We start from the raw sequence: 15,942 nt of genomic DNA on the forward strand, positions 1-15,942 counted from the left end.
TTCCGGACCTTTTGCTTGCCAGGCTGGCACTATGCCACTGAGCTGTATCCCCATCCCCTGGAATTTTTCTTATATATTGTTGATTAGTTGGAGGTTATATTAACATCATAAAAATACAATATTAAAAATAAAGCCTAGCACTAGATGCCTTACTAACTAGTTTTTTAAACTTACCTTTTATGATGGTATATGTGGCATATAGCGCTTTCTAAAATATTTTTCAACTAATTTTACTGCTCTAAGCAACTGCAGTGGAGCAGTTTGGACCATGATATTAAATAAGTATGTCCTGTTTTGATTTGATTCTTTTTTTCTTTTTTTCCTGTGGTACTGGCATTTGAACCCCAGAGCCTGCACATAGTAGGCAGTCACTCTCCCATTGAGCTACATACCAACCCACTTTCCCTTTAAAAAAATTTTGTTTTGTTTTTCCAGTTTTTTAGACAGGTTCTCACTATGAGTGCAGGCTGGCTTTGAACTCACTATGTAGCTCAAGCTCATGATGATCCTTCTGCATCAGTCTCCCAAGTTCAGGGATTACAGATATGTACCACCATATCTGGCTCCCTTTTCAAATTTTTTTTTTTTTTGTACCGGGGATTGAACTCATGACCTCACGCTTGCCACACAGGTGCTTACGCCACTGAGTTAAATCCCTAGCACCTTTTCACATTTTTGAGACAAAGTGTTGCTTAGTTGTCCAAACTGGCCTTCAACTTGCAGTCCTCCTGCCTCAGCATCCCAAGCATTACACTGACTTGACTTGATTTTAATATAATGGTTTTAATCATTGTTTCAACTTTTTGAAGGACTTGGAAAATAGTGTTGGTGAACTTAGTGAAGGACAGAGGCCCAGGCTGACAGCAGCAGCAAAGCATGTATTTCTGGGACAGGCTCTCTGTATGCAGCAGCGCATCACCAGTGCAGAGTCTGTGAGTCAGCAGTGCACTCATAAACCATTGTTGCAGCAGTTTGATGCTGTTTCAGGTATGTACCAGCCTCTTTGTATCCCATCACCCTGTCTTGGAACTCTTCCCGTGCTGACAGCTATGTATTTTGTATTATAATCTGTGTAGGGTTCCTGATCTGACTTGAGAAAAGTGTAACTATTTTTAGATGGAATTGTGAAAAATTTCTTTGTTATATAGTAATGCATTTTTCAATGGTCACATAACTGTATTTTCCCAAGTGTGATTCATGCATCTGTGAGGCTACTTGCCTTGTTGTGATACATGAGATAATTTTGGTAATATATGTACATACATTGAAAAATTTTAATGCAGATGCTTTTTTGTTTTTTGAGACAGAGTCTCAGGCTGGTCTTGATTTGATAATCCTCCTGTCTCAGCCTCCCAAGTGCTGAGACTGCAGGCATGTACATAGTATATAGAAGCATTTATCTTAGTATATAGTAGAAAATATAATTAGCCCCTCAAAACTGAGCTAATATTTTGTTAAGAACAAGGTTCACTTAGATAATACTGTAGAAAAACACTTTATATTGTGTGGTTTTCAGATTGCTATGTTCAGTGCACTCAGGATGGTTGTAGAACTTAACTTTCTTCTGTAACACTTTGGACAAAGTGATAATAAAACACGTGTCCCTAATATATATACTTAATTCTTACTGTTTGTGTTAGGTACAGTTGGTAAAGTTATCACCAACATATTAGCAAATACTGAACCATTGCTCCTAAGAGAGCTAGTGAGTTTGGTTCTTCCAGTTTCTGGCATAGCACTGTCATTAGTTTGTCAGTAAATGACCTGTTTTCATTTATGTTTCTGTTTAAAGATGTCTTATTTGATAAAGTGTTGATTGTTGATTCACTTTTGAACGTGCAGTCATCAGCGCTATAACCCATGACTAAATACAGTTTCTCTAACACACCTGTCTTTTCCTTCTTATACTTAGGAGTGGTACAGGGTACTCAGTGCTTTTAACACACACACACACACGAACCTCCACAGAAATCTGGCCTTTGATAATCTGTGCAGGTTCCTTGTTTATGGTGTGAGAACTGCAATAAGAAAGCAGAGCATCTGTCACAGCTGGAGAAGTGCACGGCAGGCAGTTCCAGTTCTTTTCTGCCACGTTCACGTCTACACATGGCCACAAAGGTTCTGTGCATGTTAGTCTTGGGCCTACAAATACATTTTAGTGAGTAGATAAATTTGTACCTGCAAACATTTTGCAAATTAATCAGGCATATATATATAGTAGATATTAATGGCATATATATGGATATATATATATTTTAGATAGAGTCTTGCTTTTTAATTCATGCTGGCCCTGGCCCTGAACGTGCTGTGTAATCAGGCTGGCCTTAAGTTCACCGCCAACCTCTTGCCTTAATCTCCGGAGTGCTGGGATTATAGGCATATACCACCATGCCTGGCATTTTGACTATGTTCTTATTACTAGTTTTTCTGTGTTGCTGCATTCTCTTGAGTGAAAAGAAGCTTCCAGGGATATGCGTTGTTTTGCTAGAAATTAGCAAAGGAATTACCTGGGGTTAGAAAACACTGGAGGATTTAAAAGGTTTTTAGATTGAGTGAATACTTTATATCATTCAGAATCTAGAGAGATTCAAGGCTTAGTTTCCATGGGAATAAATTACTTCTTGTTTTATGCATATGGAAAGAGTATTAAATATTTCAAATTCAAATTAATAGATATTAATGGCATAAATCGTGATTTATATCCAGCTAACTGTGTACATTGCAGTTAAACAGAATTTACACTAGGTGGCTCTCACAGCTCACTTGATATGTGGGAAGAGCTAGGTGTATACTTATTAAATTATTACAGAATAAAATCTGGATGTAGCCTATCCAATCCTTTCTTATATCCTGTAGCACCTAGCATATTACTTATAGTACAGTGAAATTTTTTGTTTTTTGGTTTTTTAGGGGAATCTTTTTGAGGCAGAGTCTTGCTGTGCAGTTTAGGCTGGCTCTGAGCTCACTTTGTAGCCCAGGCTGGTCTCGAACTTGGCAGCAATCCTCTCGCCTCAGCCTCCTGAGTGCTGGGATTATAGGTATGAGCCACCATGTCTGGTTGTACAGTCTAATTTTGGATTTTACATTTTTCTCTTTTAAATCTTTTTGTTGTTGTTGTTAGTACCATGCATATTTGCAGTAAACAGTGAATACATACATTGTGGGGAGTCATTACATATACGTACAGTATCTTAGTCCTTATTTCCTCTTTTACTCTCCTAACTTCTCCCACCATGTCTAGATCTCCTCATCCTCAAGAGGAGTGCATTTTTAATAGTAGGTACATTATATTTAATTTAATTGGTGAAAATAAGTAATAAGTAACATAGCTTAACATAAGATTGAACAAATAAAACAATGTAGCAGCAAGGTGTGGTGGTACATACCTGTAATCCCAGCACCTGGGAGATTGATGTAGGGAGATCTCCACAGTTCTAGGTCAGCCTGGGCTCCATAGTGAGTTTAAGGGCAGCTTGCACTACCAATTGAGATCTTGCATTAAAGAAAAAAAAAAAGACAGTATGGCAGAGTGGCTAAAATTTGGGTTTGCAGAATTTCACAAATGGATTTGAATCCTAATTCTTTTTTTTTTTTTGTCTTTTTCATTTTTATTGGTACCAGGGATCGAACTCAAGACTGCCTGCTTGCAAGGCAGAAGCTTATGCCGCTGAGCTAAATCCTCAGCCCTTGAATCCTAATTCTTGTATCTTTGATAAGAAACTTTTTAGGGATGTTAGTTATTGGTTGTCTATTGCTGTGTAACAAATTACCTTCAAATTTAGCAGATAAGGTGACAAACCTTCCTTATCTCACGTGACTCTAAGAGTGATGTATCCCTCATTGCTGGCCTGGCTGGGTATTTCCCAGGACTCCTGGTTGTTGAGGCAGAGGTCCTCTGAATGCGTCACTGATTCTCTTTTTGATCTGAGACATGGGCTGTGGGTGGCGGCCTCACCCCTACAGCACAAGGATCTTTTCAACCATTTCCACTTTGCCACCCCAGCCCTGACTGTTTTCAGGGCTATGTCCTATTTACATTCTCTGCTCCTTACCTCTGCCTCAACAGCCAGGAGTCCTGGGAAATACCCAGCCAGGCCAGCAATGAGGGATACATCACTCTTAGAGTCACGTGAGATAAGAAAGGTTTGTCACCTTATCTGCTAAATTTGAAGGTAATTTGTTACACAGCAATAGCCTCTCTCTATTCCTGAGGCTTTCAGGTTTGGTTGAATAACAAAAAGATGCAAAAATCAACTTTGAGCAGGTATTTTGGAGACTCCAAAAAATGTAAGGTGGTATTTTGAATTGTGGGGACCCTAGACCTACTACCCAAAATAGCTCTTCATTTACTTAGAAGACTACATTGAAGGTCTACTGTGTATGGTGGCATTAATACTAAGTTAGCTACTGGAGATTCAGAGTGAATAGACATCTGCTCTCAAAGGAGATGACTGTGGGTGAGCTGGAAGATGGATGGAAGTTACAGTAAAATGTGAGTAGTACAATACACACTGCCAAGATTGTGCCGAGGAAGAATTCAGCCAACGTGAGGGCGTGGAGCTCAGAATGGATTCCCTATGCAAGCTGTAAAAACCTGAATCTTAAAGGAATTAACCAGATGTGAATTATGAGAACATTCTAGTTTTTTTATTTGCTTATTCATTTAGAAGATTTTTTTTTTTTTTTGAGTGCCTCCTATGTTGTCAGTATGTGTTCAGTGCTAGGAATGTAAAACACAGTGAGACCCTGTCCACAGTGAGTAAAGGTAGTAGAAGAAAAGGTGAAAATATGCAAATAATTAACAGTGTCCTTGTAAAGAAGTCCATATAGAGAGGGGTTACAGGTCAGTGTAGCTAGTCCTTCCTTACATTCAGGAAGTGCTTCATAGATGAGAGGACTCTTACTTGGGGTCAGTCCTGAAAGACCAGTTAATGTCTGATGTGTGGAAATTGAGGAAAATATGCAGAATATACAGTGAGACAGATGTCTTAGTTACCTTTCTCATTGCTGAGATAAAAGATCCACCCAAAGTTAAATAGGAAAAGATTCTTTTGGCCCACAGTTTGTGGAGTGTTTGGTCCACAGTTGGCTGGCTCCAAGGCAAGGTGGCATGGCAGAGGGCATCACAGAACAGTTCATGGTACCCACAAGATAGCAGAAGCAACAAGGGTGAAAGGAACAAGCCTCTTTCTATCCCTTATAGTTTATGCAGGCTACTCACCCTGCAGTAGGTGTAGTACTCACATCTTTAATCTTACCCAGAACTGTGCCTGTGCAATCAGTGGATTGATTTACTAATCACACACCCTTGATTCCAGCACCGCACACTCTAGATTCAGCCCCCTCTGAAAAGCCTACACATCCCATCACTGCATGAGGCTTTGGAGACACATCTAGACCCAAAAAATAACAAGTGAGAAAGCCAAGAAATAGCAAGGTGTAAGTACTTGTCATTTAGTGCTCCTAACACAGTGTTCTTAAGCACTGGTTGCAGGAGAAGGTGGATACCAGGTATTGAAAAACCCTGCATGATCTTCAAGGAAAGAGTCAGTCTTTGATTTATTCTAAGATGATAGGCTCTGTCTGTGCAAAAATAGGACATAACACCAATCTTACTTTATTTTTATTCCCTTGAAAAATTCAGTGTGGAGTTTCTTTCATTTCTGAATGTTATACGACATTTGTGAATCCAGTAAGGATTATGAATAAATGAGTAGCACAATCATACAACTTTTTATTTACAAGATCATTTGAAGGATGCATTGGAGAGTTTAAGACTGCCTGATTAGGCAACTATTCCAGTAGGCCTGGTCAGTAGGCCATCGTCATTATTCAGCAATGACGATGTATGAAAGGTGAGATTTGAGAGACAGGGAAAAATGACGGGAGATGGTTGGATATGAGACGTGCCAACGAAAGGGAAAGAAATGGTCAGGTTTCTGAGTAGAATGACTGAATGGCAAGGTAGTAGTAGCTTGCATTATATAGACAAGATACCCACACTTAGCACACCTTTAGCAGTGATACAACAAATCCAGCATTGAGGTGATTGCTGTCATAGGATCTTTTTTTTCTTTTTTGGTCTTTTTCGTTTTTATCGGTACCAGGGATCGAACTCACGACTGCCTGCTTGCAAGGCAGGTGCTTATGCTGCTGAGCTAAATCCCCAGTCCCTAGGATCTTTTACTGACCCCTAATACTTCTCATGCGCACTCTGCCATTTTCTCTTCTCACCTGTGTAAGTTGCTCTTAGTGTTTTGCAAGGCTTTAATCTTGTTTACAGTTGTACCCCTGTCATCTAGCAAGGTGTGTAGTGTGCAGCACACAGTAGCTACCTGATAAATGATAAGGCGTTATATGATTGGAAAGCTGCTATGCACATCCCTCCCCATCATGCCTGTTGCATATCTTCCTTTATCCCAAGTAACCCAGGTTAAAAATCTCATGTGACTTTACTGTTATTTTTCCTAACATCTATAATTATTTATGTGGACACATACACACAATATGTGTGGTGCATATGATTGCCATTATTTTATAACTTGGGATTGTTTCACTTGGCTATATTTTGTTTTTACCCAGTAAACATTATAGATTACTCCAGGCCAATTAGTATTATTTAAATTCATTCTTTTGAAATTATTTTATAGTGGGGTATGGTGATACATGCTTGTAATCTCAGCATTCAGGAGCCCAGTGCAGGAGGATTGTTGTGAGTTTGAGACTAGCCTGGGTTGCAAGGACAGCCTGAACTGCATAACAAAACCCTATCTAAAACAAAACAAAACACACTGAAGAGGCTGAGGCAGGAGGATTGTTGCAAGTTTGAGAGCAGCCTGGACTACAAAGTGAGCTCAAGGCCAGCCTTAACTGTATAGTGAGACTCTGTCTCAAAAAGACAAAACAAAACAAAATGACTACAGCAACAACAAAAATGATTTATATATATGGTGTGGAGTTCCACTAATTTATCTATTTGCTTCTTTAATGATGAATATTTACTTTGTTACCTTTACTCCTCACCATTAAAGCTGCTAGAATAAACAAGTAAGTATCTGCACATATACCTAATATATTGTTGTGGTTTATATTTCTTTTTTTTTTATTTAAAGAGAAACGTGTCACTAAAGTTGGTATACCATCCCCCCACTGCTAAATTTGACTGGCTTTAAAAAAAAAAGAGAGAGAGAAAGAAACAACAACAACAACAACAACAAAAAAACACGGAGAAGATCTTCACTCTTTATCATATTGTCTATAGTTTTCTTCCAAATAGTTGTCCCCATTTACACACACATTGAATACATACTGCATATTATAGAACTAATCAAATCATTACAGGATGATAAAGGCTTTTTAGGTCTTCAAGATCTGACATTGGGGAAGACAATATAAGTTAATAGGAAATTAAGGATATTTACCATGGTATAACCTGCTATTGTTGGAATAGATGTCTGTGCCCTTAAATCTGATATGAGTGGACAGACCGGAACAAAATAAACTCAAACTTAACGAGCAATAAGACTACTGTGACTTTTAAATCCTGATATACTGTTCACAATGACCTCTGCCTTCCCTTTTTAGGCTATTTTTCACCTTTCCCTTTTTCAGGATGCTTTGCATGTTTTGGGTCTCACTAGCCCCTTTAGTTTTTAGATTAGGGGGCCAGCCCGTTGTCTATCTGAGTGTTGCTGAACTTTTCTACCCCTGAGCTTGATCTTGAGCTGTACTCCTTTACTCACTAAAGTCATAGGGTTTTCCTTCCTTCCAGCTGTGTGGTTCTACACTGCCCAAAAGTGTCATAGCTTTCCAATCTATCTGCGGCTGCTGGATGAGTTGTCCCTATTTCTCTCTGGTTTCCTGTCACATATAGCTTTGCTTTCTCATCTTTGACCTTCAGTTTATTAACCCTCCTTCAGGTTGAGTATATTTCCCATTCAGAGCATCTCGATGGAGCCTGTCTCCTAAATCTACTATGCCTGTTTTATTTTAATTTTAGTGTATCAAGGCTATCTATATTAAAGATAATAGCTTACCGTCTCTGCCTCATGTCTGTTACTCCACTTAACTGCTATAATTTGTCCACCTTACTCCCTGATTCCACTGTCTGCCCTGTTTATTGAGACCTCTCTGCCATTGTTGCTGGAATCCTGGTATCCCTTCGTCTCTCTCTCTCTCTGGAATATCCTTCAGCACTCTCTGTAGGGTTGGGTTGGTGGCCATGAACTGCCACAGTTCCTCCTTGTCTTGGAAACATCTTATTTCTCCATTAAATTCGAGAGAGTTTTTCTGGGTATATCAGTCTTGGTTGCAAATTATTTTCTTTCAGGGCTTGGATAATTTCCCCCAGGTGCTTCTCAATTTGTTTGTGTTGATAAGTCTGTTGTTATTTTGATTATTTTCCTGTTGTAGGTAATTTGCTTCTTTTCCCTGGCTGCTTTTAGTATTCTGTTCTTTTGGTGGATTTCTGGAATCTTGATTATTATATGTCTGGGTGTAGATCTGTTTTGGGTGTAGGTAGCTGGAGTTCTGTATGCCTCATTTATCTGGACATCATTTCTTTTTCCTATGCTTGGTAAGTTTTCCTTTAATATATCTGTGAATATTCTTTGTAGTTTTTGGTTACACCTGCTTCCTCGCTCATGTGCTCTATTCTTAAGTTATGTATCCTTTTGTCCTCTTCTAGCCTTTGAATTGTTTTTTTCTGGTTCCTTGTTATTTTTAAGAGGTCTTTTCTTTCACGATCATATATCATAAATCTCGCTTCATGTTTCAAAAGGCTAAGGTTAGTTTCTGTCAAGGCATTTTGCCAGTTTTCAATGGAGTTTTTAGTTTCCTGGTAATCTCTTTGGATCTGTTTCATGTGTTCTAGATTTTGTTTATATTCTTCATCAAAGGTTTCTCTTCCTTTTCTGAGTTCCTCCATTCTTCCATCTGTGTTCTCTTGGGAGGGGCTTATCATTTCTTTAATCTCTTTATATCTTGCCTCACTTGGATCAGAAGTATAGTTTTAAATTTGTCTATGAGGTCATGAAGGTATTTCTTTATATCCGCTGATGCTGTGTCTAGTATTGGATGGTTACTGTGCTGGTTCTCTTCTGTATTTACTTCTTCTGGGCTTATTTTCCCAGGTTTGGCAGCTGGAGATTTTTTTAAATTTCTATCTCTTCTCATGTTTCTGGTTTCCTTCAGACTGGAGTGTTCTGGGGGGTCTCTGACCCTCTCCGTATTGCTTAGGGCCTTTCCGAAGTGTGTTGACTTGAGTTTTTGCCGTCCTCCCAAATTTGCTGTTATCTGGGGTAGGCAGGGATGCAGGGACAGTGCAGGCTAGCCTCCAGCCTCTGTGCCAGTCAATCTGCAAATTAGGCTGTACTTTGTGAATATTACAGAGTTGTGACTATTTTGTATCTGCTTATTGGGTCCAACCAGAGGCTTGGTTCAGCCTCAGCAGATCCTGCCAGTTCTCTCTGTGCCAGAAGCAGCTGGCTAATGTCACTGTGGCATAGGGCTCTGCCCAAATCCCAGCTGTCCTCTTCCAGACCTCTCTTGTGTCAGGAGCGACTATCTATCGTCACCGCGGCTGCGGGTCTGCCCAATTCCAAGATGTCCTCCACTAGTTCTCTCTATGTCGCTGACGCCGATACGGCGCTGGGTTCTGCCCACTTTCAAGATGTCCTCCACCAGACCTCTCTATGCCAGGGGTGACTGTCTGATTTCATTGAGCCGCGGGCTCTGCCAAACTCAAAGATGTCTTTCACCAGACTCTCCCGTGTTATTGATGTCGCCGTAGTGGTGGGCTCTGCCCAATTCCAAGCTGTCTTCCAGCTAGCCACAGCAGCCGCGGGACCCAATCCCCATGACTCAGTGCAGGTCTTCCTCTTCAGTCTACTGCACACTACGCCACTTGTCTTCACTGTGTTCCCGACTTAGCGCGGAACAGTCAGAAAACTGCACAGTGCCGGCTTCGGAACTCTGGAGCTTCTCACAGTCTCCTCTAGTGCAGCGGGCTGCCCTGGCTGCTTTGCGGGGTCCTGGGTCTCAATTTCCAGCAGTCACCAAAAGCCAATACAGCTTTTCCTCTTGGATCCACTGGTCAGTGTGCCGCGTTAAAGATGTGGGATTTGCAGACTCCTGTTTTCAGCCATCGCAGTCTCAGCATGACCTTAAATCCTCCAGCTGTGCTGTCTTGGTTAATAAGAATCATTATCCATTCGTCTGGCCCTCTCCATGTTGTCATATTCTAGCATCTAATATGATTTCTCTGGAGAGACTCTCCACCCAATCCCCTAGCAAGCTGCCATTTTTGAAACTCCATACAACCATCCTGTAAAGCTAGATTAATATAAAAGGTAGGAGTGTGATTATTTGCTATATCTATAAATTGTCAATTGTGCGATTTCAGTTAAGGTGTTTGCCTTTAAATGTAAAATATCTGTGGTGTCTCTAAAATATTTTATTAAAACAGTTCAGTTTACAAGCAACTCCTCAATTCTATTTCTGTTAGTTAAAATGAGATATATTCTATTCTATTGTGTTTAAAAGGTGGCCATATAATTGGGAAATATAGAACTCTGTAGCACACTTTCTGATTTTTAAATGTAGTAGTCACTTAACTTCATTGAGGTTAAGTTTTTTCAGTGGAGGGCACTTTATAACACTGCCTGACCTATCTTAAAGAGCAATTGTGAAGTTCAAACTAAATGAGATAATATATGTATATGAAAATACTCAAAGTGTAAAATACAATAAACATATATAGCAGTATTATTTTTAGACACAGTATTATTTTTAGAAGTAGAAATCTCTACTTCTTTTCTTATGAAATTGACTGTGATGTCATTTAGTTGAGGAAAGGAAGAACCTGAAGAAAAATACCCACAGAACAGAGCTAAGTAATAGCAAACACTTTTTAGGCAGGAGATGTTTTTTTTTTTCCTAAGACTGCATTTCCAACAGAATATATTTTCTTAACTCTTGTGAGAGAAAGACAAGCACGAAGGGGTGCAGAGAAGATGGCAGATAGATAACAGCAGCTATAGAAGCTCTCTGAATAGCCAGCTTAGATTCCAGGAATGGTGCAGTGGGGGGACTCCTAAGCAGAGGGAGATATACCCTACCGACCCAGGAATGAACTAAGCTGAGAGAAAACAATTGGAAATGCAATCCCAGTGCTACAATTGGAACAGCTAAAGTCTCAGTGCTGCCGCTGAAACCCGCAGCTTGAATACCCTGCTGCTGCTGCGCCTGAATCGGCACAGCCTGGATAGAGACACGAACGCTCTGAGAGCGGGAATTGTCGAACCAAAATGAGAGCAGAACTGGCGGGGAACCCTACATCGACCTGTGGTGAGTGAGAGGAACAGGGACCCTTCCATAGACAAGGAGGCTCCAACAGAGGACGTTCTGGGACTGGGCAGACTGACTGGAACAGGGTGCTGCAGTGACTTCAGTCACGTTTCCCTTTCAAGTGGGATTGGTGGGGAGCACTTGACCTGGGTGATGCCATGACTGAGGCCCAGTAGGCTAGTCCAAACCAGGTCCCTGCGCCTGGCAGTGCACCCTCACAGTGAAGCCTTCAGTAGGTTGACCTGGAGGGGCGGGCCCATCATAGGCTACCCGGATCTGTACCTCCTAGTACACTGCAGTGGGTGGGACCACCTCATCAGCATGCTTCAGACAAACTGAAACCAACAAAGAAAGAAACTGGGCCTCCAATATATGCTTGTATGGAAGGAACAAAAAATATGAGAAGCAGAGGCAACAGGAAAGGGTCCTCGGTCCCCAATCCTGAGAACCTGATCCAGGAAAGGTAAATGCAAAGGAGAATGAGGACAGAAAACATGCAATATCAGGCATGGCACCAATAGACATAAAGTGATATCTTCGGGATCTCATAGACGAGTTCAAAAGTGAAGTATTTAACCAAGTAAAGCAAGATATAAGTAGAATAGTTAAAGAAATGCTAGGCACTCCCAAGAAAAAACAGATGGTAGAATGGAAGAACAAAAAAAAAGGGGGCAAATTTATGATGGAGAAAATAGAGAAAACATAGAATACATGAAGCAGGTTCAAAGAAATTACCAGGAAACTAAAAACTATTGAAAGCTGGCATAACAGCTAGAAAGAAACTAAGGATAGATTATCTGAACTGGAGGACAGATTTGTAATGTGGGAACATGAAAGGAAAAAACGTCTTAAAAATAACAAGGAAATAAGCAGTAACAATACAAAGGCTTGAAGATGACAAGAGAATTTACTCTTTAAGAGTAAAGAATGTGAGAGAAGCAGGGGTACAAACAAAGGAACTGCAAAGGGTATTCACAGAAATAATAAAGGAAAACTTCCCAAACATAGGAATAGGGAAAGATGCTCAGATGTATGAGGCATACATAACTCCAGCCACCTACAATCAAAACAGAACTACACCCAGGCCTATAATTAATAATCAAGATTCCAGAAATCCAATATACGAACAGAATATTAAAAGCTGTCAGAGACAAGAAATAGATCACTTACAAGGGAACACCAATCAGAATTACAGCAGACTTCTCGGCACAAACCATCAAATCTCAAAGATTGTGGGGCAAAATAATCCAAGCCTTGAAAGACAATAATCTCCAGCCAAGATTGATATATCCTGCACAGTTGTCCCTAGAAATTAATGGAGAAACAAGGTGCTTCCAAGATAAAGAGGAACTGGGGGAATTCACAACCACCAATCCAACTCTACAGAGAATACTGCAGGACATTCTGAAGAGAGGGAAAATTACCAAAATTCCAGAAACAATGGCAGAGAGGCCACAATGAATGGAACAGAAAGTGAAATGAAGAAGACAGACAGACAACTAATGGCAGAAAAAGAGCATAACAGAAATGAGGCAAAGAAGATTGAATATAATTTCTAATATAGATGGCCTAAATACACTAACTTAAGGGAAAAAAGAGAGAATCGCAGGCAGAGTGGATCAAGACGTAGGGTCCACTAAGAGACTCTTTATAGGAAATATAATTAGCCTGAAGAAGGTTTTATAGACCAAAATCAAATATGAGAAAATGGAATTCAATGTGATAGGGAACCAGAGAGTAATAGGGGTAACCGGGCCAGTATTTATGGATAGGTTGAACAGACAGGCTTTAATAAATGAAGAAATATAACTAGAAATTCAACCCAGGAGTGAGAAAGTTCAGAAATACTTAGGTAAATAGCGTGAGTGAAGGGGAGACCCGAAAATACACAGTTCATTCTGGGGGATCAAAGTGGGGAGGGGAATAGTCTTCAAAAAAAAAACAGCAGAAGATATACCTAATAGTGTATCAGGAATTAAAACCCTTATTACTCGCACCACTCTGGTTGGTTGGAACTTGTTCCATCCTAGTTTGTATACAAGCACTGGATCTGAGGGCACAGAGAGTTGTCCCAAAAATATCAGGACATAGCACAGTGGTCATCTTTAATTTCCTATTAACTCAATCAGGATCCCTGTATGACTTACACTGTTGTATCATGACTGATCTTAGTTAAATCTGACTTGTTTGAATACTGCTTATTATTGACAGATTTTATTCAAGACGTTAGGTTACTGGTATCAAGTTGAGGAGTATAGACAACTATACTGAAAATGACAATGATTCACCATGATATCCATTCTGATTTGATTACTACCTGTTTTTGTAGCTCTACACTATTTACAAAGTTGTATTTCTGTTAATTCTGTTATGTACTGATATGTTCAGTTATACCTTATCAGCCAATTTGGTTGCTGATAACAAAACAGCACAGTAACCATGGTAGAATTCCTTATACAGCAGTTTTATATGTCTTTTAGTCTATAGGAATATGTTTAGTTCTGTCCTGCTTTGTTCTGTTTCTCCGTCTAATATAGAAAGGATAGAAATACATGTTAAGACTCATGCTTGTGTAAAACCTATAAACAGTTTATGAGAACTGATCTTATGACACATGATGAAACGAACAAATACTCTGAAGGAAAGAAAGGGGCACTGCAGTACCCAGTGTTGATTCCGGAGTGTTATGATGTGAAATCCAGCAATATTATTAATCTTTGTTCAGAAGAATTTTGTTAGGTCTCAACATAAATGAAGATATGGGTAAATGTGTACATGTCTAAGTGTATAGGATTGATACTCATACTACTTAGTTGTTGTTGGATAGTGGAACAGAATGGTTTGCAGTCTCCCTGGTTGAATTCCCATTTATATGTTCCACTTTTGTATCTTGAACAATTATTTGTGGGGGGACAATATGTATACATCAACTAGTGATTTATTATTGTTTATTTCTTTTCTTTGAAAGTATGTACTATTTCTGCCCGTTTTCTATTCTGTTTTTATCTTTCTTTAAATAAAAAAAAAAAAAGATAAGCAGGAGAACATGGTTTGGCATGTAGGAAAGGCTTGGGAGGGATGCAGGGGGAACTTGATGGAGCTTGACGTAGAATCTCCAGGGCATTCTCTATGAGCTTTGATTTTAATTTCATCAAAGGCTTGATACCAGATGTTTTTGGTTAAAGTACACTGCTGTTTGTAGTATGGCAAAGAAGTATTGGTAGCTTTAGTTAATTACTTGTTCTTCTCTAAGGTAACCAGTTTATTTTAGTTTTTGCTCACATATTTGCTAACAGGTGGTATTTGTGAAGATTCCTGTGCTAGTCGTGGCCCAATGAGTTTGGGAGAGTTGGAGTTGCAGCCAGATTCCAGTGCTGGTCTTTCCATAGCACCGCTGAGAGCACAAGGAAGTGTTGTACATTTACCGGAAGCAGCTGAGGTCTGTCAGGTACCAAATTCAGAGCATCTTCACTTTACTAAAATAAGAATTTTAACAGTATTGTCTTTTCACTGATACACTATCTTAAAACATAGTCTTTGGAGTCAGCCTCAAATCATGCCTCCTTTGTTTACTGACTCAATCCTGAATACAAAGCTTAGCCAGTATCTAGCCACACCCTTGAACACATTCTTTAATAAACTCTTCTAAGCCTGAATTTAAAGATGATAAAAAGATTTGAAGATGAAAATCTTCAAGTTAAAGATTAAAATTAGAATATATAAGATGTCTGACATCTAGTTTGGTAGCTATTGTCATTTATATCTGTACTTAGCTGGATGATTTGTATATAGTAGATATTAGATAAATATTTATCATATTAAAATTTATATAATGTGTTCACTGAAAACATTACAAATATCATAATGAGTGAAGATCATGGCCCATGAAATCTTGTATACTGAAAAAGTAGGATAATTATTTTCTAAGACATTAATTTTAAAAATGCTTATGTTATTAAGAACAGTTTTATGTTCATGTATTGGCAAATCACTTATTGTGGACTAATTCAGTAAATAAGCATTGGATGGTATCACGTAATACTTTGTAGTGTTGAGGAAAACAAAAAATGTATAAGATAAAAATTACTTCTGGTGCATATCATTAGGAGAACTCACTATTACTAATACGTGACCAAGCAGAAATTAGGAAAAGCTATTTAATAATGAATAAGTATCTGTTAATAACTTGTACGTAAAAGAAACATTTTTGTGACCATGAGTTAGGCAAAAGTTTCTGGATGTCATGCCAATTGCATTATCTATGAAAAAGAATTTAACAACTGGTTATCAAAAGTAACTCCTCAAAACACATAACATTAAAAGAATAAAAAGACAGGATACACACTGGGAGAAAGTATCTGCAAATTATCTACAGTACAGTGAAGACTTGCATCCTGAATATACTGTGTAAAGGACTCTCAGTGCCAGGCCTGTGGCACATGCCTGTAATCCCAGCGCTGGCAGACCTAAGGCAAGGGGATTGCCGCAAGTTTGAGGCTAGTCTGAACTGCACCTCAAGACTGTGTCTCAAAAAAAGAAAAATGAGGGGGAAGAAAACCTCTCAGAACTGTATACTGGGAAGACAGTCCAATTGGA

The 15,942-nt window shown here is 39.2% G+C and overlaps 1 protein-coding gene across 14 annotated transcripts in view; it reads left to right on the top strand.

Moving 5' to 3' along the window:
• The window catches only part of Kiaa0586 (KIAA0586 ortholog), a 158,884-nt gene that overhangs the window by 86,415 nt on the left and 56,527 nt on the right, over positions 1–15,942 (top strand). For 8 of the 14 annotated variants that reach the window (XR_010044838.1, XR_010044839.1, XM_023566078.2 and 5 more), the window contains 2 exons: positions 810–987; positions 14,643–14,794. Coding sequence is in view for 10 of the 14 variants with exons in the window: in XM_023566078.2 (XP_023421846.1) it covers positions 810–987; positions 14,643–14,794 (330 nt within the window). In the remaining 4 variants the exon portion in view is untranslated. The remainder of the gene's footprint in view (positions 1–809; positions 988–14,642; positions 14,795–15,942) is intronic. The other 6 variants (XR_010044841.1, XR_010044840.1, XM_063241018.1 and 3 more) reach the window with 2 other exon arrangements.

Source organism: Cavia porcellus, unplaced genomic scaffold (genome assembly GCF_034190915.1).
Source record: "Cavia porcellus strain 051 isolate PalLab524CR breed Dunkin Hartley unplaced genomic scaffold, mCavPor4.1 scaffold_31, whole genome shotgun sequence".
Lineage (NCBI taxonomy): Eukaryota > Metazoa > Chordata > Mammalia > Rodentia > Caviidae > Cavia > Cavia porcellus.